At 43.1% G+C, this 23,861-nt stretch overlaps 1 protein-coding gene across 1 annotated transcript in view; it reads left to right on the top strand.

Annotated features, from left to right (window-relative positions):
- Window positions 1-23,861, top strand: part of LOC105694485 (basement membrane-specific heparan sulfate proteoglycan core protein) — a 160,569-nt gene that overhangs the window by 95,056 nt on the left and 41,652 nt on the right. Inside the window, exons 10-15 of the mRNA XM_023434954.1 lie at window positions 8,698-8,805; window positions 14,412-14,528; window positions 16,884-16,997; window positions 17,224-17,337; window positions 18,714-18,821; window positions 20,076-23,309. Of these exons, the coding sequence (XP_023290722.1) occupies window positions 8,698-8,805; window positions 14,412-14,528; window positions 16,884-16,997; window positions 17,224-17,337; window positions 18,714-18,821; window positions 20,076-23,309 (3,795 nt within the window). The remainder of the gene's footprint in view (window positions 1-8,697; window positions 8,806-14,411; window positions 14,529-16,883; window positions 16,998-17,223; window positions 17,338-18,713; window positions 18,822-20,075; window positions 23,310-23,861) is intronic.

The following is a 23,861-nucleotide window of genomic DNA, read 5'->3' as shown; positions in this document are numbered from 1 at the left end:
ACGACACTTATCGATAATAATAATCGAACGCACGACAAATATAAAAATGTGTATCACTCTGTATGAATTATAAGTAAGTGATGAATTTTTCCTATTTTTTTTTCTCAGTGCCGAGAAATAAGAAATTTTCATTTTTTAAGGTAACGTCAATGCGCAGGTGTCCGTGTGTATTAATGTAGATCGGATCGATGGGTTATATTATTTTTTTTTTAGGAGAGGCGAAAATTTTTCTGAACAGAGGGACGAGTTTCGCAGGACTGGCCGCGATATGCGTTATTAATTGTGACGTTTAAATTGACAATCACCGCAATAGGGGAATCCTCCCCTTTTTCGCGTACTCGCGCGATATTCGGGCCGGCGGGCGATTTTTCATGCAAACTCGCTTATAAAATCGATGGTAATTTTTCTAAACTGATTACCGCCGGCCATCTATGTGACAATAATGTTAACTAAACTGGGTCCGCCGGGCGGAGGATGTATTGTCCTCTTTGTCCTCTCCATCTCTGACGTCACTACTGGATCTGGCAAAGTTTCTCCCTATCTTCCCTAACGTAAGCACGGCTTCTGATATCATTCTGGATCGACCCTTATCAAAGATCCTAAACTCCACCTGAAGTATATACTCTTATAATTATTTGTGAAAATTAATCATATATGTCAGGGTAAAAAAAATCAGTTTTGGAAGATTTAAATCCCAGAAATGTATTTAAGGGCGCAGATTTTCTTAAGGGGAAAAAAAGTCAAAGCTCAGAGTAACGAGCCTAAAATTGTCGGTAAGTTCGGAAAAAGCAAGGGATGCCATGCCAGGGGACCAGAAGGGGTGGAGGCGCCTCCGGGTCTGAAAAAAACCCACCTCGACAATACTTCCACCGTCGACAGTCCATTAGAAGAGTACGGACGATTTAGCAGAGGGGTTGCTCCCGCGCACTCGGCTTTTAGGTCCAGCAGTTTGATGGTTCCCGCTTCTCATGCTAATAACGTCGAGGGTCCATATTCCGTGGCCCCTTTTGCAAGGCTTGTGCTCTTACCTACGTACGTTCTTACCTTCTTCCCTTCTTATCGTGGGTTACGTTCTTGCCTCCCCGGGATGGACTTTTGTGCCGGTATCCACCCTAATGCCGGCCCACTTGAGCGGGCTTTTCGTTTTCATTTATTTTCCGGAAATTATCCGCCACGGAAAATGTCCCCCCGACATTTACCCTCGGCTCGCCATTTACCCTTCGAGTGGCTCAACTTGGGGGAACGAAACGCGGAAAAATTTCATCGGGACATTTTTAGAGGGTTTTCGCTTTTTGCGGTTACTTGCAGCATGCCGGATTTTAGCATCTTCGAGTTTTTTTTTTTTATATATGTATATGTACATAGAGACATTCCCGGTAACGAAGAGATCATTTGTAAAGGGATTTTGATATATTCCCCGAGCGCTCGATTTATGGAACATTTTTTATCGAAATGATTCTTTGAAAGAATAATTCCTGAGGGGGGAACTTGTCGAGCTCGTCGAAGCAGGATTTAAAATGAAAATTCGTAAAATCCGCCGCTGGCGATTTAAAGTGAAAATTCCAGTGTAAAAAATTCGTAACATCCCTCGCGACACAATTTAAAATGAAAATGTTAAGAAGAAAAAATGTGTAAAGTCCACCGTTAGCGTTTTAAGATGAAAATTCGAAAAATTAATTTATAAAATTCGCCGCTAGCGATTTAAAGTAATTTCAATAAAAACAATGTAAAAGCCCCCATGTAAAGTTTCGCAAAACGAGAACTGGCAATTCCAATGTAAAAAATTCGTAACATCCCTCGCGACACAATTTAAAATGAAAAATGTGTAAAGTCCGCCGTTCGCGTTTTAAGATGAAAAAATCGAAAAATTAATTTATAAAATTCGCCGCTAGCGATTTAAAGTGATTTCAATAAAAACAATGTAAAAGTCCCCATGTAACGATTCGCAAAGCGAGAACTGGCAATTCCAATGTAAAAAATTCGTAACATCCCTCGCGACACGATTTAAAATGAAAATGTTAAGAAGAAAAAATGTGTAAAATCTGCCGCTCGCATTTTGAAATGAAAAATTAATTTATAAAATTCGCCGCTAGCGATTTAAAGTGATTTCAATAAAAACAATGTAAAATTCGTCGTGTAACGATTCCCAAAGCGAGAACTGCCAATTCGTGACGTAAACGCGCAATCGATGGGCGTTTGATAAGCCTCCTCCAAACGCCGGATCCTAACCTCAACGAAGGTCGGGCACTTCGGGAATCCGGCACTTCGTCACCCTGGCACTTCGCGGGCGACTCTCGCGGTACGAAAAGAGCCCATTGCCCTTATCTGCCTCCAGATACGAAGAGTGTAACTCGAGAACATGGCGGCCGCGAGCGAGCGTAACTTTATAGCTCTCGCACTCCGACCGGAGTTACGAGGTTAGGACGACCGGGGATATATATTCCCGCCTTCGTTAATCGGCGGGATGTTCCGTCTCGTCGTGTCACCTCTAAATTCTGATAAAACCCTTAGGGCTCGTATTTCTATTTCAGCCGGGCGATACCTCCCAAGGGAGGAGGGCTCCTCTGCCACGTGTAAAAATAAAGCACCTCACGCGGCCCCTTCTCTCTCTCGAAAAAAAAAAAAAGAAAAAAAAAGAAAGAAACAGAAATTCAAAGAAAAAAACGAAATCCCGGGAGGAAACGAATTTACCCTTTGGCGGCGACACATCGGCAGCTGGACGCTCGTTTTATCTTGCAGAAGATAAATGGACCTCTCTACTGCTAATGCTTACGATTACGCGCCCTTAATGCCTCGCCTTTAATCCTGGTAATTTATTAACCGAACGCGTACTTGGTGCGAAACTCAACCGGCGGAGCTCTACCCTCTCGCGTCGTGGCGCCATCTTGGAAATCTTCAACTTTCTCATTTCCTTTTCTTTAGTTTTTCATCTTTTCCCCTCTAGTGAATCTCGGCATTTCGAATTTGGCGGGGATTTATCGCCGTACGTGGATTAGTTTACTTCGAATCGACGATCCCGTTTAATCGGCCCCGGCGAAAAGCGAAACCCGGGAATAATATTAAGAATAACGATACTAATAACCTTAATGCCACGCTTATGGCCTCGGTAATCTCGGCCGTTAAGCCGCGCTAATTTAATATAGGCGAGCGGTCGGTTTACTGGGCTTTAATTGCGCTTTATTCCCCCTAAAGCAAAAATCTCCTCGCCTTTCTAGCCGGCGTTTCGACTCGGCATTTCCTTCTGTTCACGGTGCGCAATGCGCGGTTTCTTTACGTTCCGGATGCCGGAACTAATCGATTTGTCGACGTGATTTCGGACAAATGGCGTCGGAGGTTTCCGATATCCAAAATTAGGTTTCATGCCGCGGCATAATGCGCCTCGAGACGAGCATTAACTCCAAGTACCGAGAGTTCCATTTACTCTAACCTAGGAAGTGCAGCCATGAAAAGCGAATCTTATCCACTAAGGCACTGACAAAAACTCCAGTCGAGTGTAATTACGATAAATCAAAAGGGCCTTAATCTCAAGATTTCACCCAGAGCTGTAAAACAAAATGTTCTGTATGTACCGCCGTTCACGTAAAGAGACTCGCCTGAGTTTCGCGCCAAGTACGTTTCTCTTCTAAAATTCGAAACTCTCGCTCCACGGTCGGAACTTGACGTGCATCTCCGTCTTGGATGGGAAAATAGGTGTAAAAAAATGTTCCAGGCGTTGTTCCCGGGTTTTCATGAAAGTTGGTCGGAAGAGGGCAGCGCGGACGTTCCGCGGGCGGAATCCGCGATCCGTGCCGCGTCCCCTGGCCTCATGTTTACAATATACATTTTTATGGCCGCGATTCTTTTATGGCTCTTAATCTCACTGGGATGAACTCTAAAAGTTGGTAAATTGCGTTCCGCCCCGAGTCGGTGTATCTCCGGGGTTTCTTGCCTCGCGGCTTACGTCGGCCGCGAGAGGTAAGCGTCGTGTAAATATTAAAGATGGAGGAAGGCGCGAGGCCGGGGCTCGCATTTAACCCTGATTTAACTCGAATGATCCTTCGTCCGCATTTATTCACCGCCTGGGAGGAGGAACGAGGTTCCCGGGGCTTAAATAGCCGAGAAAAAGCCTCGGGATTAATCGCGGATCCGCGAGGCCGCCAATATGGCGCGTCGCTTTCATTGTTCCCTCGTTAACCTCACTTTTTAACGCTCATTGCGCGAATGGCGCGGCTTACTTTTCGCGAAACTATGTATAAGCTTCGTCTATCCGGGCAAAACGAGGCTTCTTTGCTTCTCACTCCCTTTTATCTCCCCTTTTTCTCCCTCGCGTTCTGAATTCCAAGATATTCAAGATGGCGGCGCGCCTCGATCCATAGAACTCCTTTCAGGGATTTCCGATGACTTTTTATCCCACTACAATATCAAAAATAGATCCAAAGACGCTCCCCTTGAATTCCTCTCCTCCTTGCGATCCAATAATGGTTAATATAAGAACCAATTAACAAAGCTATCTAATAAAAATAATCAGTGAATAAATCACGCGTTCATGAGTCTATAAGATCCAAGGATTAGGTTGAAATTTCGAGCGCAAGTCTCGCGCTTCTCGGACGGAACTTCCGGCCTGGGCGGTCTGAAAACGCATCTAAGGAGTGCGGAATAATAACGCGTCTCTTAAAAGAGACGCGAATAAAATCGTCGGAAAAGAAAATAATCAGTGAATAAATCACGCGTTCATCAGTCTATAAGATCGAAGGATTGGTTTGAAATTTCCAGCGCAAGTCTCGCAATTCTCGGACGGAACTTCCGGCCTGGGCGGTCTGAAAACGCATCTAAGGAGAGCGGAATAATAACGCGTCTCTTAAAAGAGACGCGAATAAGTTCATGAGTCTATAAGATCGAAGGATTGGTTTGAAATTTCCAGCGCAAGTCTCGCAATTCTCGGACGGAACTTCCGGCCTGGGCGGTCTGAAAACGCATCTAAGGAGTGCGGAATAATAACGCGTCTCTTAAAATAGTCGCTCGCGTATGCGAGGCTCACGATGAGATCCACAGGAGAGCTATTGACGATAGGGCGAGTAAAATGGCCCACTCGTGCGAGTGGTGCATAACCGGTCCGTTCCTCGCATCTCTTGGTCCACGACGGTATCTATCCGCGGCGGAACGGCCGGAGAGGGATCTCGCCGGCAAACATCCGGGGATGCACTTAGGTGCGTTACGCCATCGCCTTCTCGCCGATGCATCGCCGACTTGCATCCGCGAACCGCCGAAGAGAGGTTATTTATGTAATTTACGGTCAAGTGCTCTCGACGTCTGTTGGGATATTTTTTTCTTTTTTTTTCTCCGCTCGAAAGAATTAGAAAAAAATTGGATTGATCGCGACACGTTGATTCCGTTGGAACCGGCGGTATGACCAATGAGAACGGGTACTTTCCGGTAGAGCCGCGGATCTTTCCGCTGGAACCAGATCATGACGATCCCGATATTACCGGAATTACGGAATCGGTATGTTGTCTTCAATGTTGAGATCATTGAATTGGGAGACATTTTTTATTTCACATTTTTCATTTTTTATTTCATTTTTTTTACTCCACGCGACGCGACGATTCAAACCTGTATACTATATAAAAGAAAACAATTGTAAAATTCCAATCTATCCGTCTAAAATCCGGAGAATATCCGATATCCGAGAAATACATCCCTCGGGTACATTTACAGATCTAGGGTTTCAGAAATCTATCGAGGTAACTTTCTACGTACATTTACATCCCAACATTACTGTACTTGAGACCTCCACCCATCATTACATATTATATACTATGATATACACCGTTAAAAAAATTTTTGCAATTTTATTCCGTTTATTTGGAAGTTTCGGAGCAATGTATAATAAATTCACGTTGAGGACGTGAAAGATTTCTAGTTTTATTGTAACCTCCTGTACTGAAAGTACACTCATTTTGTGATTCTATTTAACGGTGTATTGTTATATATCATTTTGTATCGTTACAAATCGTGTAATTCTCATCAATCCCCTCACCCTCGAAAATCATCCCTTTTCTCCCCAGGCTTCCTCTTGTAACCTACTCCGAAATATCCGAAAAAAATTATTCCCACCCTCAGGGTGCACTTTCCCGCCACCGCGAGAGTTACAAAAATTCGCCAGGAGCCGTGTATGCAAATTTCCCGACCCCGAGGGAAGTGCCGAAATTCCGCGGCGGCGTAATCGCGGCCCTTTCTTCCGCAGCCCTCGGAAATTCGGCAAAAAGGCGTTTCCGCGTTTCCGCGGACTCGCTTTGCCGTCGATCCGCCACGGGAAACGCACCCGAAATGAAATCCGGCCGCAGTATCCAGTTTTTTTCCGGCATTCGCCCCTTTTTTCCCGCAGCCCTTCTTTTCCGACATACTGTAACGAGGACATTTGTATCATACAAGAATCGGTAAAAATTTCAAGTCCTTCCCTCTCATAATTTGGTCAGAATTTCTCCCTTAGGACCTCCCCAAAATTTGGAAAAAGAAAAGAAACCTAACAGGTGGAGATTTTATAATCTCTGGGAAAAATTGCAGGATTTTCGAAAATGAACGACACTCTTCCGAGGTTGTGAGGCGGATTTTTGGTATCGCTGAATTTCTTCTTTTGTTTATATTCATTGCTTTTCTTTTTTTCTATTCCTTTGGAGTCGTTTGATAGACCGCGAAGACCATGGGAAAGAAGGTGGGACAAGGGAACCAGGTACGAGAAATTCCGGGAATATTGCGGTGTCACCTCCACCTTGGAGGGGTCGGTAAGGGCGGGAAACACCTTCCTGAGCAATATCGCTGGCCAGGTCGATTTTTGCGAATCTCGAATCCTGGTGTCAAGTGGTGTCGTCGAATGGCGCTCTCCCGTGTCAAAGCGCCACCTCTGGCTCGCTTTTCGGTTCGTAACTCGACTATAACCTCGACGTGCCTGCCTTTAAAGTTATTGCCCCCGGTTCGATTTCCACCGCGAAACCGCGCTCGCGTTTCCCGCCCTGATTCCATTTATCCGCGATTATTTTCTCGCCTCCATCGGAATCGCCTTCGTCGATTATTCCGTCGAAATCGTAACCATTTATGATTACGATCAAAATTTTATACAAAAATGACTCGGAGAAAGGAATGAATTTTTTTGAAAAAATATTTTTGTGAATAATCATTGACCTCTTCTCGTTGTTTCTGAAAAATCCAGGAGATCGTAAGGGATGAAGAATTATCCGGGATTATTTTATCGCCTTCGTTGATTATTCCGTCGAAATCGTAACCATAAATGGTTACGATCAAAATTTTATGCAAAAACGACTCGGAGAAAGAAATCAATTTTTTGTGAATAATCATTGACCTCTTCTCGTTGTTTCTAAAAAATCCAAGAGATCGTAAGGGATGAAGAATTATCCGGGATTATTTTATCGCCTTCGTTGATTATTCCGTCGAAATCGTAACCATAAATGGTTACGATAAAAATTTTATGCAAAATCAACTCGGAGAAAGGAATGAATTTTCTTGAAAAAATGCTTTTGTGAATAATCATTGACCTCTTCTCATTGTTTCTGAAAAATCCAGGAGATCGTAAGGGATGAAGAATTATCCGGGATTATTTTATCGCCTTCGTCAATTCCTTCGAAATTGTAACCATTTATTTTTACGATCGAAATTTTATGCAAAAACGGCTCGGAGAGAGGAATGAATTTTTCTGAAAAAATGCTTTTGTGAATAACCATTGACCTCTTCTCGTTGTTTGAAAAATCCAGGCGATCGTAAGGAATAAAACAACGTATCTGAAAAATCCAGGAGATCGTAAGGAAAAAAACAAAATGAGCGATGAGAGGCTTCAAGTTCTTCGACAGTGAAAACTCGAGAAGAGGGAACTCTCGGAGGCGCCAGTCGAAGCCCTCGAACTCGATCCACCTCTTGAAGGGTTAATTTAGCCGAAAAGTGGATCGATGATCCAGGAAGGACACTAGATCCCGGGGAGAGAAACTTGGGATCAATGGCCATCCTCTACGGGAGCGCGTCTCCTCCCGACCCTATACGCTCGTCCTTTGAAATCATATCCTTCTCCTCCCCATGGCTCGACAATCCTCTCTTCCGCCTCCTCGACCTCCGAGGTATTTATATTAAATACCGGCGAAACCCGGCGATCAAATTAGACAACGTTCCCTCGAGTGCCGGGCACAAGAGTGGCCCGAGTTCTCAAGAGGGCCAGTGGCCCCGAATTTCCTGTCGTTAAAGAAAACGGCGTCGTTAAGAATTTCCGCTGCATCTTTCAGCCCGGCATTCTCCAATTATCCGAACCCTGGGAAGCAATTTGCATTTTTCCCGATTTCTTTTTCTTTTCCCAATTTTTTCCGGATTTTTCTCTCGCACTGAAACCGCCGAAAACAATTATTTCCCGCGACTTCCGCCGGAAATACAGAAATTCTGTCCCCTGTCATTGGTTACATAAAAGGAAATGCTTCTCAGGTTAAATCCTGAATTTTTTAACTTTAAAGTTAAGAGAAAGAATACTACAGATTAATAGAATACCTCGACTTCGATCGACCTGCATGAGTCTCGCGCCAAGTACATTTTTCAGCCGACCGAGCCTCTATACTGCATTCATGCGTTACATAGGGTAATTGCGTGGAATTAGATAACAATATCAGATTTGACAAATGTTCATTGGACCGATTTTTAGTTTTTTCGTTAATCTTGGGTTTTCAGCCTGTGGCAGCCAGGAATTCAGGTGCAGGAACGGCCAGTGCATCGAGAGCAGCAAACAGTGCAACGGAGTGCAAGACTGCTACGACAGGTCCGACGAAGTCAATTGTCGTGAGTACACCTTGACTTTCTCTCGCTTATTCGATTCTCGCCGCCATTAGTCGACCACTAATGGCGTTTTCCTTCCCGGATGGTCGGCTAAAAATAGTCGACTCTTCCCGAACATGTACGCCTTGTCTTAACGCACCTAAGGGGAATGCACTGGTGCACCTACGAAATCGCATAATCGGATCAGCTTACAAAGTCGATCGATCGTCCGGGATCGAAGACTAGCTGTGCGAGGAAAAGAAAGGCTTTCTTCGCATCCTGTAAAAAATTCTAGATATCGTACAATTTTTTTTTTTTTTTTTTTCTTATCAACGGGATGTACAAAGGTATCACAAAAATTCCACAGGTTGACTCGACTCATGAAATGCGAGGAGGGATTTTTTTATCCAACGAGGACTTGCAAAGGCACTCAGGAAAAATTCCGCAGGTGTAGAGTTAATCGGGAATGTCCGAGGGAATTTTCTGAATCTTCGGAGCGGAGGAAGAAAGCCTTTCTTGACGTCCAGTGTACAGTAGAATTGTTGTCCACCGTTTGCAATATTCGCAAAGTGTTCTGGCATGCATATGTGTTCAGTAGACGTAGAGTTCCGAAGGCCGGAAGCCTCCCGGCCTAGAATCAGTGTTTAGTACCTAGCTTTATTCGTTCTTACCGTTTTACCGTCCACCACTGTGCTTAACTTTACTCTCGGGATGCACCAAAATGTACAGTTAAACTTTTCCTAATTGTTATTCGTGTTCCGGAGGTCGTTCGAGCTCCCTCTTAGAGATGTCCGGGGATGCGGAGAGATGTTCGCGAGATGCTTGCTCTCTTTATTATTAACTTTCTCGCGTACCTTTGGTCCGCCGACCTCGCAGAATGCAACTCCACCTGCAGCTTCCCCAAGGCTCGGCGAAAAGTTGGAAAGGGTCGTTTCAACAATCATTCGACTCGCTCGACTTCGTCAGGGCTAATTCCTGTTTAAAGGGAGTCGAGACTCGAATTAACAATATCGTGGAAAAACAATTCCTATAAAAAAAAATTCAACTTTACAACCAAAAAAGCCGCCCGGCCGTGCCTGAAGTGTGACAAAAAAAAACAATGGCGAAAATAAAAAATAAGATTAAAAAAAAGAATTAAATTCGGGGGGTTCATTTTGTCTTATCGGTTATCCATTTCACTTATTGGTCCGAAGTAACGATATGAGAAACGGTAATTAATAAATTTTCTATACGGCTCTTGAAGTCGTAAGTACTTCGACCCTGAAATTTTCACTTCTATTTTTATTTGCAGTCCAGTAATTTCTTTTCAGGAAATAAAAATACAGAAAATAAGTTTTATTCGTTCGTACGTTTCCCCATTTAGGAGTGAAATTTTGAAATCGTGGGTACTTGGATAAAAGACCATTTCCGCGGATGCACCGAACGACTGGGTGCGTGGTAATGGAGGATTTAATGCACGCTTCAAGGTCCTCGATCTTCCTTGGTGGCTCCCTTCCTCGAAACTTCCCCGAAGGGGGATCGCGTTAAACCGCGGCCATAGCGATCGTAATTATAAACCCCGCTCCCTAGAACTAGCGCCGGAAAATTATCGCCGAGCTATCGGCCGAGCTCGGGTAACGCACTTTCGTAATTACCCGGAACGGTACAAAATTGAGCCTGACCAATCGCGGCTCAGGATTGCGCGTTTCCCTTCGGGCTGAATTCTTGCGAAAGCGAATTCCAAGGTAAAAATGAAAAATAAGTAACGAATCATAATTCCTGATAATTTCAATTCAAGGGGGAACAATTAAAATTCCACATTTTGGCAGGGAAAATGAGATATAAAACCCTTAGAATTTTCGGAATAAACGTGAGATACGCTTACAATTTCTTTCCAGTGTATATTCTTGCGAAAGCGGATTCCGAGGTAAAAATGAAAAATAGGTAACGAATCATAATTCCTGATAATTTAAATCCAGGGGGGAACAATTAATGTTCCACATTTTGGCAGGAAAAATGAGATATAAAACCCTTAGAATTTTCGGAATAAACGTGAGATACGCTTACAATTTCTTTCCAGTGTATATAACGTTTGCAATAAAAGACGAGATATTATTCGTAACGCATAAAATTTTGCGGAGTAAAAATCGATTTTATTTTTATTTTCGACGAACACAATGTTCGCGGTGTACATGAGATAATTTTGAAACCGCTTGGAAATTTTCGCAGTAAAAAGAAATGCGTGGAATTATTTTTCCGAAACACAAGGTACTCGGAAGATCACGAAGACCTTTATTTCTTCGGGGATTAAACTGAAAAGTCAAATTGTAGATTGAGCGGGGAGAAAAGATGAAAATGAACCGCGTTAAGGCGAAAGACCACGGGGAACGAAAATTTGGCCAAATTCCTCCGGACTTAAATTTCCCGCCACCCCCTTGAGCCCTGGGGATGAAATTTACGTTTATTAGCCGCTCTAATGACCGGGCCGCATTTTAATCCGACGTTAATCTCCCCGGGACGAGGCCGCCGAATCCGCGGACACTCGTCGGCCCGAATTTCCACATTTTCCACATTTTCCCGTCGTGTAATCCGATCTTGATTCGCGTTGGTTAACTTGACGAGGCCTGGTCACGCAACTCGACTCCTCCGAGCCCGATTTTGCATGTGAAAAAAAATTCGAAAATCCACCACCCTGGGATTTATCAAATCCCGATTACCTCCAGGCAGACATAAAACACGATTACGATCCTCTGAGAAAAAGTATGCCGACAATTATACAAGACTAGACACCCCCTTCTCCCAATTTTCATCGATCCTCCGCATGATAAAGAGAAATTGCTAATCATTATTTTTCGTAATTAAAAAATCCTCGATTTTCGGGACGTTACGCACTTTTCCCGGCCGTTTATATAATACATTCGTTCTGATAAAATGATCGTGGACCTTGATATTTCCTTACATATTTATTTGTAACATAATAAGGTATTAAAGTAAGGATACAATCCGCTCAACTTCTGCATGCCTATTTTTTTAATATTTTTTTATTGTCATTTAGGTACACTTTGTAAACAGTTTCCGGGGAGTATTTATCGGAGCAGTTTCCAACTAATGGTATCCCCGATCGAAAGCTCTCGCCAGGACGTTTCTCGGGAAGCGTCGGTAGTCATCGAGCTCCCAATCAATGGCGGAAACACGTCACGATCTCCGCGGAAAAACGGGACCGCCATTCTCTCGGGCTTATCACGAGGGCTCGATCTCCTCCGGCGATAACTCGAAAGAGGCGCGCGTCTCGAGTCGCGATCTTCTCTCGAATGCCTTGGACGAGCCTTGAACTTCCAAGCCACTGATAAATGACTTTGCGTCGCGTATCCCGACGCCATTGGTCATCCTCCAGAGTCCTTTTTCGCTCGCAAATCTCCAGTCTAACAACGCCGACATAACCTAACCTAACCTAACCTAACCTAACCTAACCTAACCTAACCTAACCTAACCTAACCTAACCTAACCTAACCTAACCTAACCTAACCTAACCTAACCTAACCGGGCTTTTTGCATTCTAACCTAACCTAACCTAACCTAACCTAACCTAACCTAACCTAACCTAACCTAACCTAACCTAACCTAACCTAACCTAACCTAACCTAACCTAACCTAACCTAACCTAACCTAACCTAACCTATTTTATGCCACGAAATCTTGGCATTCAAACTGCGGCCGAGACTCGCCGATAACTCCCCAGAAAAGTGTTTTACTCGAAATGTCACATTCCGAGATCTTGGTATGATCCTCTAGTAACGTTCAACAACGTTCATTAACATTCATCAACGTTCGCGACGACGAATTCCCTATGACTTCTGGGGACCCCATGAACATGAAAGAAATATTTCTTTGAACAATGCCAAAGAAATGTATTGTCAATACAAGGAATTCAGAATTGACAATTTCAATCAAATCGATATTCTTGAAATTAACAAATTATTTCTTCGGTTTAATGAACCGTTTCTTATAAGTGTGGGAACCTCGTGTAAATTGAAAAACGTTCGATTTTTCGATTTGTACGTGTCGAGCAACGTGGAATTGAAAATATGAAATTTTCTTGTAAATCTGCAGACTAACCATTGACTAACTGTGTGTTGTAATAATCCAGCAAACGTGAAATTAAATTAATAAGGGATGTCGAATAATTATCCGAGGTATTTCATGTTCCTTGTTTAATTGTTTATTGGGGTTAAGAGAGATACCGAGTATTGTGGAGTTTTTGTTTCAATCTTCGATGATTCCAAACTCGATCGCTCAGTCGAGATATTTTCTGAAAAAGGGCATAAAGTAAATATCTTGATTTGAATTTATGGAAGCTCAACTTAACGTTCCTTCAGATCGCTCGATTGGCGTGGAAATCTGCATGGGTTGTTCATCAACATTGAACAATGATTAATGACAGAGGAGTTGGCGACGCCGGGGGCAATTTCTCTTGTTTTGCTTTGCTTGTCCAAGAATAAGCTCGTCAGACTTCCTAGTCGTAAAGTCATGCTACCCCAGCGATGGATAAATTTTCTACCTAATTATTAACGGTATTTACAACTCCAGTAAGTAATCAACTTGAAAATCGCTGACACTAATCCGATCGTCAATAATCGGTAATAAATTCCAAAGTACGTCACACTGTTCCTAACGATTAATTCCCTCACACCATAAATTATTGCATTTACGTCATTACCAGTGAAATTAATTTTGCATGTATTTTAACGTTACTAATAATTTTTAACATTTAACAATTTACGGCATCGCAACGTTGGATAATTTCTCCCTCGAAGTTTCGAGGGACTTTTTGGTAGACTTTCCGAATTTTGATGATTAATGGACTGGACTTTAATTTAGGGAATATTACAAGGACTTACGATGTACAGACAATGTCGCTTATTCCTCTAATGTGTCTTCTTCGCTTTTCCAGTGTCGCAATTATTTCGACTCTTGTACAGAGAGGTCATTATTGTCATGTAACATTACCGTGTTAATTCGTCCCACCTCGAGAAGAGCTTTTCTATCCACGCGCAGCTTCGCCAGATATTGAAAAGTAGAAGGTAAATAATTGTCAAATCGTCGACCTCATTGTTTAATACTTATATCGTCAAACATCGACTCTACACATCTCACGCTTTATTCGTCCTTCTCAATTCTTCGTCCTTTTCGTATCATACTTGGTCGAAAACTCACTTTTCTCCTTCCCTTCGCAGCTAAAAAATTGTTTACGAGAATACTTCTTAACGAAAGATATTGTTTAATAGCATTATCCTTTACATGACATTAATTAGTTTGTTGCGCAACGAGAAATTTCGGCATTAAACGTAAATATTGAAGCATTGTATTTGGCTCGAAACTCTACCGAGTTTCTTGACGTGAACAATTTTTCCCATCTCTTGTATCTCCATATACTTTTCACTTTCTTGTATGTCATGGGACTTTCTTCTATTAATGTCTTCACCCTTGTAGGAAAGTCACGGTTTTCCTCGACCCATTTCTCGTACCTTTGGGCATTTTCCTCTTGTCTGATTGTAAAACGATCGATCGTGTCTTCGCTTCGATGGCCTATCAAAGTCGCCCCATATCGGTGGAAGGTTTTTCGAACTATCAGCGACATTCGATTCTTACAGCATGCCGAAAGGATGAATTCGAATGCTCCCCGGGTTACTGCCTGCCTGAAAGTCGACGGTGCGATAACACCATGGACTGTCAGAATGGAATCGACGAACAGGGCTGTCAAGACCACTGTACGGACTCGCCAATTTTTCCTACTCTCCTAGGAGACTTAGCGAAATTACCTAAGTATCGATTGTCTTGCAATCAATTTCCGATTCTCCATTATCGCGACGAGACATGTCGCGTTCGGTCGTTGAAGTCTCCGGCTGTCGCCGTGCAAAGCGAGAATTAAGATAGCGACCGACGGGATGTTTCATTCGAGATATTACCTCAATTCGATTCAAAAGTACAATATCCACGAGCTGACTAACTGATAATGGTCTGTACGTGGTATACAGAAATAGTTTAATTTATTTTTAAATGCTCTACATCGCTTTCTTTCGGAGGTCGGCATTGAAGTCTCCGGCTATGTTTCATTCGAGATATTACCTCAATTCGATTCAAAAGTATACTATCCACGAGCTGACTAACTGATAATGGTTTCTACGTGGTATACAGAAATAGTTTAATTTATTTTTAAATGCTCTACATCGCTTGTTTTCGGAGGTCGGCATTGAAGTCTCCGGCTGTCACCGTGCAAAGCGAGAATTAAGATAGCGACCGACGGGATGTTTCATTCGAGATATTACCTCAATTCGATTCAAAAGTACAATATCCACGAGCTGACTAACTGATAATGGTCTGTACGTGGTATACAGAAATAGTTTAATTTATTTTTAAATGCTCTACATCGCTTTTTTTCGGAGGTCGGCATTGAAGTCTCCGGCTGACGCCGTGCAAAGTGGGAATTAAACGACACTAAAAATGCCTCTAGCCAACTTATGGTAGTTAAAAAATTAAGTAAAAACAGTGAATGCTGAATTTTGCCTCGGGAAGGTGGAGATAAAATTATCATAATATCGGCGAAGTCGCTACAGGCGTTTTCTAAAATGGGGACCACACTCGAAGTGCCTCTGAGCACCTCACGAGCGTCCAAGAATTTAGTATACGGTTCACTTAGAAGTGCATTTAGAATGCTTTGCACGATGTGCAAGCATACACGCTCGATTAGGTGTATGGATCGTGGTGTAGGATAACGACACGTTACAGTTGCACGAGAACGTGCCTTACGGGCATTTACGTGTACTCGAATCCTAGCGGATTATGTAAGTACTGTTCTCATACACCAGGGATGGCCCAGGAATGTCTTCCGCGATTCGCGTCGTGAAATCGATCCAAAGGAAAGATATAATCAAAGAAAAATAATAAGCAAATGACCCTCCCCGCACAGAACGAATAATTAATTTCCTTAACTCTCCAGAAATTCATTTATAAATAATTAACCGCAGTGAATTCTATTAACTCTAGGAAAATCCCGTTTCATTTTTACTTATTTTTTGGGGTACTCAATGACACGATATCGATCGCCATAAGAACGCTCGCTAATAAAAATCAAGAAATCGATAAGATAATTGCTATAATCGTGAAATTTAAATAAAAATTTCACGGCAACCGTCTCCAAAAAGAAAAAAAATATCTGCCATCGGGAAATGGAGCAGATTCTGCGGTTATATCGATTTCCCGAAAGCCTGGAGCTGTCTTTATCACTAATCAACCCGCGGTCTAAATTAAGAGGTACGAAGGCCTTCAACCTCATTCTCTACTTTTGCAAGCTCGTTACATCGCAGCTTTCAGGTCGGATCCGCGTCTTACACATATACATGTCTCTTATTTTTGGACTTTGTTGGCTTGCCCGAATTCCGGGACGAGGTGAGAAATTTACGAGATCGAATGTCGATACTTCTCGATAAATAAAACGGCACCTGCAATGCATCCAACTCATCTATACGTTTCTAACTTCCGCGTGTCAATAATCAAAATTTCTGACGAATTCAAAAGTCGAGCCTGCGAAATACGTCCATCGTATCGATATATTCCGGAATAACTCAATTTAACTAATTTCCAACTACTCCCGTTAACGACTCATTACTGGCAATTATGTGTCCAATTTCCCGGGAAAGTTAATAATTACACGAGATACGAGAATATCTGATATCTCGCCCAAGAAGTATCGGGAATTATTTAGGAATTATTTATATTCGGGAGTTGCACAGAGGGTGGTTTTTATTAATTGCTCGTTATTAACAGTGAATGGGAGAAAAATTAATTGTAACACGAAATGTAGGGATATCTCATTTTCTGAGGTGAAACATGATTCGAAAATAGCTCAGGAATGATTGTAGAGGTTTGTTAATAATTTCTCTCGCCGTGGATTTTTTTATGCAATTTTTAGACATTTTATCGAATCGGGGATTTGATAAGGCGAGGAGAGAATCCGAGTTGCGACTTGATTAATTTTCTTTTCCCCTGGTTTCAGTCTCGCGTCGAGGTTCTTCTTTTGTTAACTATTTTCCATTGAACCTTTCTTTTTTATGATTTTTACACAGCCACGTGTAGACCCGAGGAATTTCAATGCGCCGATGGACCGTGTGTCAGTAAAAGTGCAAGATGCGACGGTCGTTCGGATTGCAGGGACTATTCCGACGAGTACAACTGCAACGGTAGATTATTTTTCTGTTTACCCCATCCTAAACAATTGCACTTAACCAACCACCCTATTTAAAAAAGTTTGATTAACCAATTAAATTTATTTACCTTACTTCTTCGTTTCATTTCCCTTCATTAGCCGCCGAATGTATTCAACCGCCATTAGAAAAATCCTAAAAAAATCAATTAATTCATTATCTCGATTGTTTAGCAGTTAACGAATGTTTATAACTCTTTCAGTGACGACCTGCAGCGGGGATCAATTTCGCTGTCGCGATGGAATTTGTCTCAGCATCGACAAAAGGTGCAACGGAGTCGCGGACTGTCGCAACGGCGAGGACGAGAGTCAATGCGGTGAGTCCTTTTTAATTTTCCTCTCCTCTGTTCTCTTTCAATCATCGCCCAGTATTTCTCATAACTGCTCATAGAGTTAGGGAGAATCGATAAAAAAATTCATCTAGAAGAAGCCCTGGAGGAAATAATTAATACGAATTTTATAGGACCTCCCGCGCCTACGTCCCCCAAGTGTGCGTTACAGGTTCTGAATTTATATCCAGGATTTTTTTTTTTTTTTTCATAAACCGAATCGAGCGTGAGAATTATTTCTCGCTCGAGAATCTTTCCACCGGCCTTTGGACATTCTCCGAAAAGCGACATGAAATTTCCAAGGTGTCCGGAAAATTTATCATCGATGAAGAGCGGATTTTAATTTCTCGAAGAAATTCATTCGGCGTTTCTTCTTAGTCGGGAAAAATGTACGATCGAATTTTCTTTCTTTCCTTTGTCGCGGAGAAAATCTCTGGATTATTTTCACGGTCGTTTCGGACACCTTGTAGACTTTTATGGGCACATGCAAGGTTGAAACCTGGACAGGTTGACAGGATGCTCGTCCACTCGTGAGTACCTTATGCACGACGATGGAAAATGGTGACCGTGAAAAACTCATCTTCGCCGTCCACCTTAATAATCGGGGCTCCAATTTCATTTTCCCCGACCACGCTCGGTCGGCTTTTCGATTTTCGATTTCCCGACCGACCGATGAAACCTCCTTATCGATCGATAACTTGATAAGACCAGTCCCACCCATTGCACATCTCAGAACAGGAATAAAAAAATCGCCCCAGCATCCACCGATGGTCCTCCGTCCACTCCAGACTACTGAAAAAAAAAAAGTATCGTTAACACAGATTTCGAAAAAAAAATCAAAGACATCCTCGAAGGTCTCCAAAATTTCATTAGCGTAAGGGCCTTCCTTATAGCCTCTATATTCACATTATAAAGTTTGAAACAATTTGGTAGCACTCAATTCAGAGAAAAGTTTCATAAGGAAGACTTTTTTGGCGCCACTTTCACGTCGCCTTAAGGGAAAAAAATAATTTGGAGCTGGTGGAGGCCTTCGAGGTCGTTACGATTTTTCTTTGCAAAGACCTCATCCTCCTTGAGCGTCTTCAGGGTGGATGAGGGGTTTAAGGTCTTCGAAAAACGGTCGTTAGAATTTTTTTCTGCGAAGACCTCATCCTTCTCTAGCGTCTTCAGGGTGGATGAGGGGTTTAAGGTCTTCGAAAAACGGTCGTTAGGATTTTTTTCTGCGAAGACCTCATCCTCCTCGAGCGTCTTAAGGGTCAATGAGGGGTTTAAGGTCTTCGAAAAACGGTAACGAGCTGGTGGAGGTGTTGGTGGGTGTTGCAAGGGCTGGCTTTAAAAGTGCATGAGCGTGATGTGTGGACCAGGTTGCGGAGCGAAGGATTTCCGCTGCGCTAACGACAGGTGCATCGACTACGAGTTGCAGTGTAACGGTGTCAACGACTGCCTCGATGGCTCCGACGAAAAAGACTGCGGTAACTATGTCTCATCTGCAATCATTCTCACATAGCCCCTCGTCTTGTCAGCCCTGCCCTAATCGGGGGATGATAATACGCGGACATGCACGCACATCTCCCCGGAGAGCTGCGCGAGATTCCGGACACGCTTTTGGCAAGAACGGAGTGAAAATGGATTTTAATTAACCGTTAATCGGGATCGAGGTTGATAAATAATGATCGGACGACAAATTGAAGCGATCGTTTGTTAGAATTTTTATTAACCGTGCATTTTATGCATTTGTATGCATTTATATGCATTTTAATTAACCGTGAATCGGGATCGAGGTTGATAAAGAATGATCGGGCGACAAATTGAAGCGATCGTTTGTTAGAATTTTGATTAACCGTGCATTTTATGCAGTTTATGCATTTTATGCATTTTATGCATTTATATGCATTTTAATTAACCGTGAATCGTGATCGAGGTTGATAAAGAGTGATCGGACGACAAATTGAAGCGATCGTTTGTTAGAATTTTGATTAACCGTGCATTTTATGCATTTTATGCAGTTTATGCATTTTATGCATTTTATGCATTTTATGCATTTTATGCATTTTATGCATTTTAATTAACCGTGAATCGGGATCGAGGTTGATAAAGAGTGATCGGACGACAAATTGAAGCGATCGTTTGTTAGAATTTTTATTAACCGTGCATTTTATGCATTTATATGCATTTTAATTAACCGTGAATCGGGATCGAAGTTGATAAAGAATGATCGGACGACAAATTGAAGCGTTGGTTTGTTAGAATTTTGAGGGAATTTAGTTGAAGCAGGCTTGAGCCCAAGACTCGGTCTTAGACTTGAAAGAAGCCGTGGAAGATCAGCTGATCACTGCAGAGAGAGAGAATAACTTCCGAGGAGTTTGTTCGAGGCGCACTCGAGGCTTCCTTTTGCGAGAAAGGAAGCACTTCAGGAGCCATTCGGCTGAATTGGTTTCGGTTTTGGATCATTTACGAGTCCCTGGAGGAGTTTCGTTCAATCGGCTTCCCCAGAGACAAGAAAAGTCTTGAATTTCTGTCGAAATCGCGCGGGAAGTCTGGATAAAAAAAAATGATAAAAAAATCAGCGCCCATTTTTATTCGAACCGTTAATGACTTAAGATAATTAGTTGAACCTTAATGAAAGCGTGTCGGAATCTCGCGTGCTCGATCTCTGTCTCTTGGACACCTCACTACCCTGCGTTTCTGTTTCATCGAACCATCATCGCTCTCGCCATCCTCATGACAAAAATCCCTAGTGACGGCACCATGGAAAAATGTCTACAACGACGTTCGGCTCTTCAGGGAGTACATGAAAAAGCGGGAAGAATCTAGATCATCGAAACACCCGAGCCTCGTCAAGCCGTTTGAAAGATACAGCTCGAAAATGGCCTCTCAAACGAGACAGGGCAAGACCCTGAGGAGACCATCGGACAACACGAAGAGCATCCACGACTCTTGGGAAGTCGATCCGGAAAAGCTGCTTGAAATTTTCCCAGAGTTCGGGAAAGCGCCCCGAGGTCGACTAAAGCTGGCCAACGAAAACGGGACCCTGAAGTCGCCGAAGGACGAGTGGGAGTCCGTTCGCCAAGGTCCGAAAATCGACCCTGAAGAGTTGGGGAAACGGATGAGAGAAATCCCTCGACCTAACAGAAACCTGGGGAACAACTACATCGAGGACCCTATTTTGGAGTCCTTCCCGCAATTGGGAATCTGGAAGCCGAAGAGTCCTCTTCGGTGGAAGATCCAAAACAAGAGGAAGAAGATGCTGAAGAAGGGCAGCCACGAGATCGGCGGCAATTCTCGGAGAAAAAATCACAGGAAGAGCGTCGTCCCCAGGGAGCCCTCGAAAAGTGGTGGACCAGGTTCTAGGGGGTCCTCCTCAAGGTCGAAAAATTCCCTGGAGATGAAGTCGAAAGAGACCTCGGTTGAAAAAAATAATTCCGGAAGACGTCGGAAATTGCCCCTCCCCAAGGGAGCAGCAAACCGCTATTACGAGAAGCACCTGAAGAACTTAACCACTACCCTGAAGACGACTTTGAAAACCACCACGAGTGGCCCAGAAATCGGGAACAAAGGGACTGATCTCTCCACCTTGAAGTCAACGGATGAAGTTGAAGCTTCGACCATGACGGAATCGAAAGAAAACACGAAAGGAGCTTTTAACGATGGTGAAGAAAACGAAGTGGAATTTACCTCGTCTAACTTGAGTACTTTTTTTGTTACCGAAAGCTCTTCTTCAGGGTCGACCGAGGACCAGTTCGAGGTGGTAACGTTCAAAGACATCGGAAATGAAAAGACTGCTCATTATGATTCCTCATCAGACCCTGACTTAGTTACGACTGCAAAAATGACATCAACTACGCCTTCGACTATTTCCACTGAAATTATCGTAAATGGATACAAGATCAAGCCTGGGAGCAAGGTCGAAAAGTATTATAAAAAGTACTTGACCAACCTTACCCCTTCGCCTCCGAGATCCACGACTAAGGTCGAGGAAACGTCAACCTCGAAAATGCCGAGTAACTCTTCAAGAAGTGAGAAGGTCCAAATTAGTACAACGGTTGCCACGAAATTGGGAGAAAAAGTTGCTGAAGAGGTTTCAAGGAAACGGAAGAAACACGGTAAAAAAAAGCATAGAAATGGAAAGGATGACGTATCGAAGACGACCCTAAAGAGCACTGTCTCTGCAATTACTGAAGCTACGACAGTGATAAAGGAGCCTGATAAGAATTTGACAGAAAAGTCATCTCAGTCATCTTCTAACTCGACTCTCGATGAAACTCTTCAAGGTCCGGTTCTCGAAGTGGAAAATTCGACCTCGACCTCTTCATCGTGTGAAAACGATGAAAAGTGCAAAAATAAATGTGGGAATGACTCTTCAGGTAAAAAAGGTGATAAGGTTAAAGGCAGCGAATCTAATGATATCGATTCTGGGGGAACGAATTCCAAACTTGGAGAAGAATGTTCAGAGACAAAGTCGGGGGGAAAAGTCAAGGAAAATTCGACGGAAAGTGTTGAGTTGTTTAATCAAACTACTGAAAACCCTTTGACGACCCTGAAGAGCGTCTCTGTAAAAAATGAGTGGAATTCGACGACGCTTTCCAAGGATCATGTCACAGATAATTCGATTAAAATTGAATTGACTACTTCCGCAGCTTTGGATAAAAATAAAGGAAATGGCAAAGGGAAGAAGAACAGGAAAAACAAGGGTGGGAATAAAAAGAGAAACGGAAAACGCACCTCGAAACGCGGGAAGGTTAAACCTACCGCGGCCGCCATATTGGATTCTCGAAGTGAAGAAACGACGCTTCCGATGAATACATTAACTGCCACCGAAAATGATAATATTACGGTAAGCCCCAGATCGGAATCAACGAGTCAAGAGTCGAGTACAAAAAGTACATCCACTTTCGAGATGCTGAAGAAGGATGATTCTCTAGAAAACGAGGTGGACGGAAATAATACAAAAATCGACGTCGATTCCAGGGACGTAAAACTGGAGTCGGAGGAGATCAAAGAGAATGAAATCGAGAACGGAAAAGGAATCGAATCGGAAAATAACATCTATCGAAGCGAGACAAAGTCAGAGACCCCGAAGAAAAAGAAGGAACTTGAAGAAGAGAACGAAAAGGTGGAAATAGAAGGCGGCACTAAAGAAGACAAAGGTACCGCTTCCAAGGAAGAAGCAAAGGAAGTTTCAAGCAGTACCGAAGAAGAAAAAGACTCGATGGGAACTTCAGATGCTGAAGAGGTACAGGAGGAAGATGACAATAAGACCCCGAAGAGCACGACATCGAGCAAGTGGGACGCTGAGGAGTCAAAAACTGAGAATAATTCCGAAGCGAACACGAAGAAAAATGTTTACGAGTCCTCTTCAAGGGAGCCACAAATCGCCAGCACAAGATACGTTTTAAAATCCAGCGAGAACCTGAAGAGTGGCGTGCCAAAATCCTTAAACTCGACCGAGAGGAGGAAATATTCTTCGACATCGCCGAGCCCCAGGACGACGACAATGAAAAAATTCGTGAAATTGGAAGCTGTGACTGAAAATTTCTTCAGGGAGGAGGTTTCGATGAACCAGGGCGATCTTCCACCGAGTCCCGAAGAAGGCGACGAAGACAGTCCCGACTGGGGAAACTGTCGGGACGACCAGCACTTTTGCGGGGAACTTTGCATAGAAGAAGACCTCCTCTGCGACGGAGAAGAAGATTGCAAAGATGGAAGTGACGAATGGGGCTGCGACTATTACATAGACCTGAAGAAGAAGTATCTTCGCCAGCAGATGCTGAAGAGTCACTTCGGCCAGGTGGACCCACGACTTGCCAGGGTGAGGGGTTGTGCAGAATTTCAACACTTCTGCGACTCTAAGTGCCTCGAAGAGCGAAAAGTCTGCGATGGGATCGACGACTGCTCCGATGGAAGCGACGAGGACTTTTGCGAGTATTACGACTACGAAGGTAGAGGAGAAAAGTTGAAGAGTACCCTGAAGAGAACCCAGAATCTGTGACGTCTGCTGTAAAAATGTGGCTTGGCCTTAAAATGGGCCTCGAGATATATCTGGGAATCGTCCTGAAGACGATCTTGAACAATCTGTCTTCTAAAGCCATCTGGGAATCTCTTGAACCGAATCGAGGAAGACCTCTAAAACTTCCTGAACCCGAAGAGGACCTTCAAAGCCTGTGACGTCCGCTGTAAAAAAAAATGGCTTGGCCTTGAAAGAGGTTCCAAAATGTCTCGTGTTAAAAAATCGTCCTGAAAACAACCCTGTCTGTCTTCTCGGATCTCCCGAAAATCCTCTTGGCTCTTATCAACGAGCAATGAAAATTCTTGCTGTACATATCAAACCGCGTCCGCCACTTCTCTCTCTGTCTTTCGCGTGTGAGAGTCCAAAGATCATGTAAAAAGAACTGTAAAAAATTTCAATCGGAGTCTCGCACCCCTTCGAAACCGAAAAACATCCATTTCCCCGAGCCTTGCGATTTCAAAAGAGAAATTCTTGTGTAACTTGTTTTAAATCAAGGAGAACCAGA

This window comes from Orussus abietinus, unplaced genomic scaffold, assembly GCF_000612105.2.
Source record: "Orussus abietinus isolate OABI.00-Male unplaced genomic scaffold, Oabi_2.0 scaffold20, whole genome shotgun sequence".
NCBI lineage: Eukaryota > Metazoa > Arthropoda > Insecta > Hymenoptera > Orussidae > Orussus > Orussus abietinus.
The sequence above is the reverse complement of the archived record's forward strand: the minus strand, read 5'-3'. Positions and strand labels throughout refer to the sequence as shown.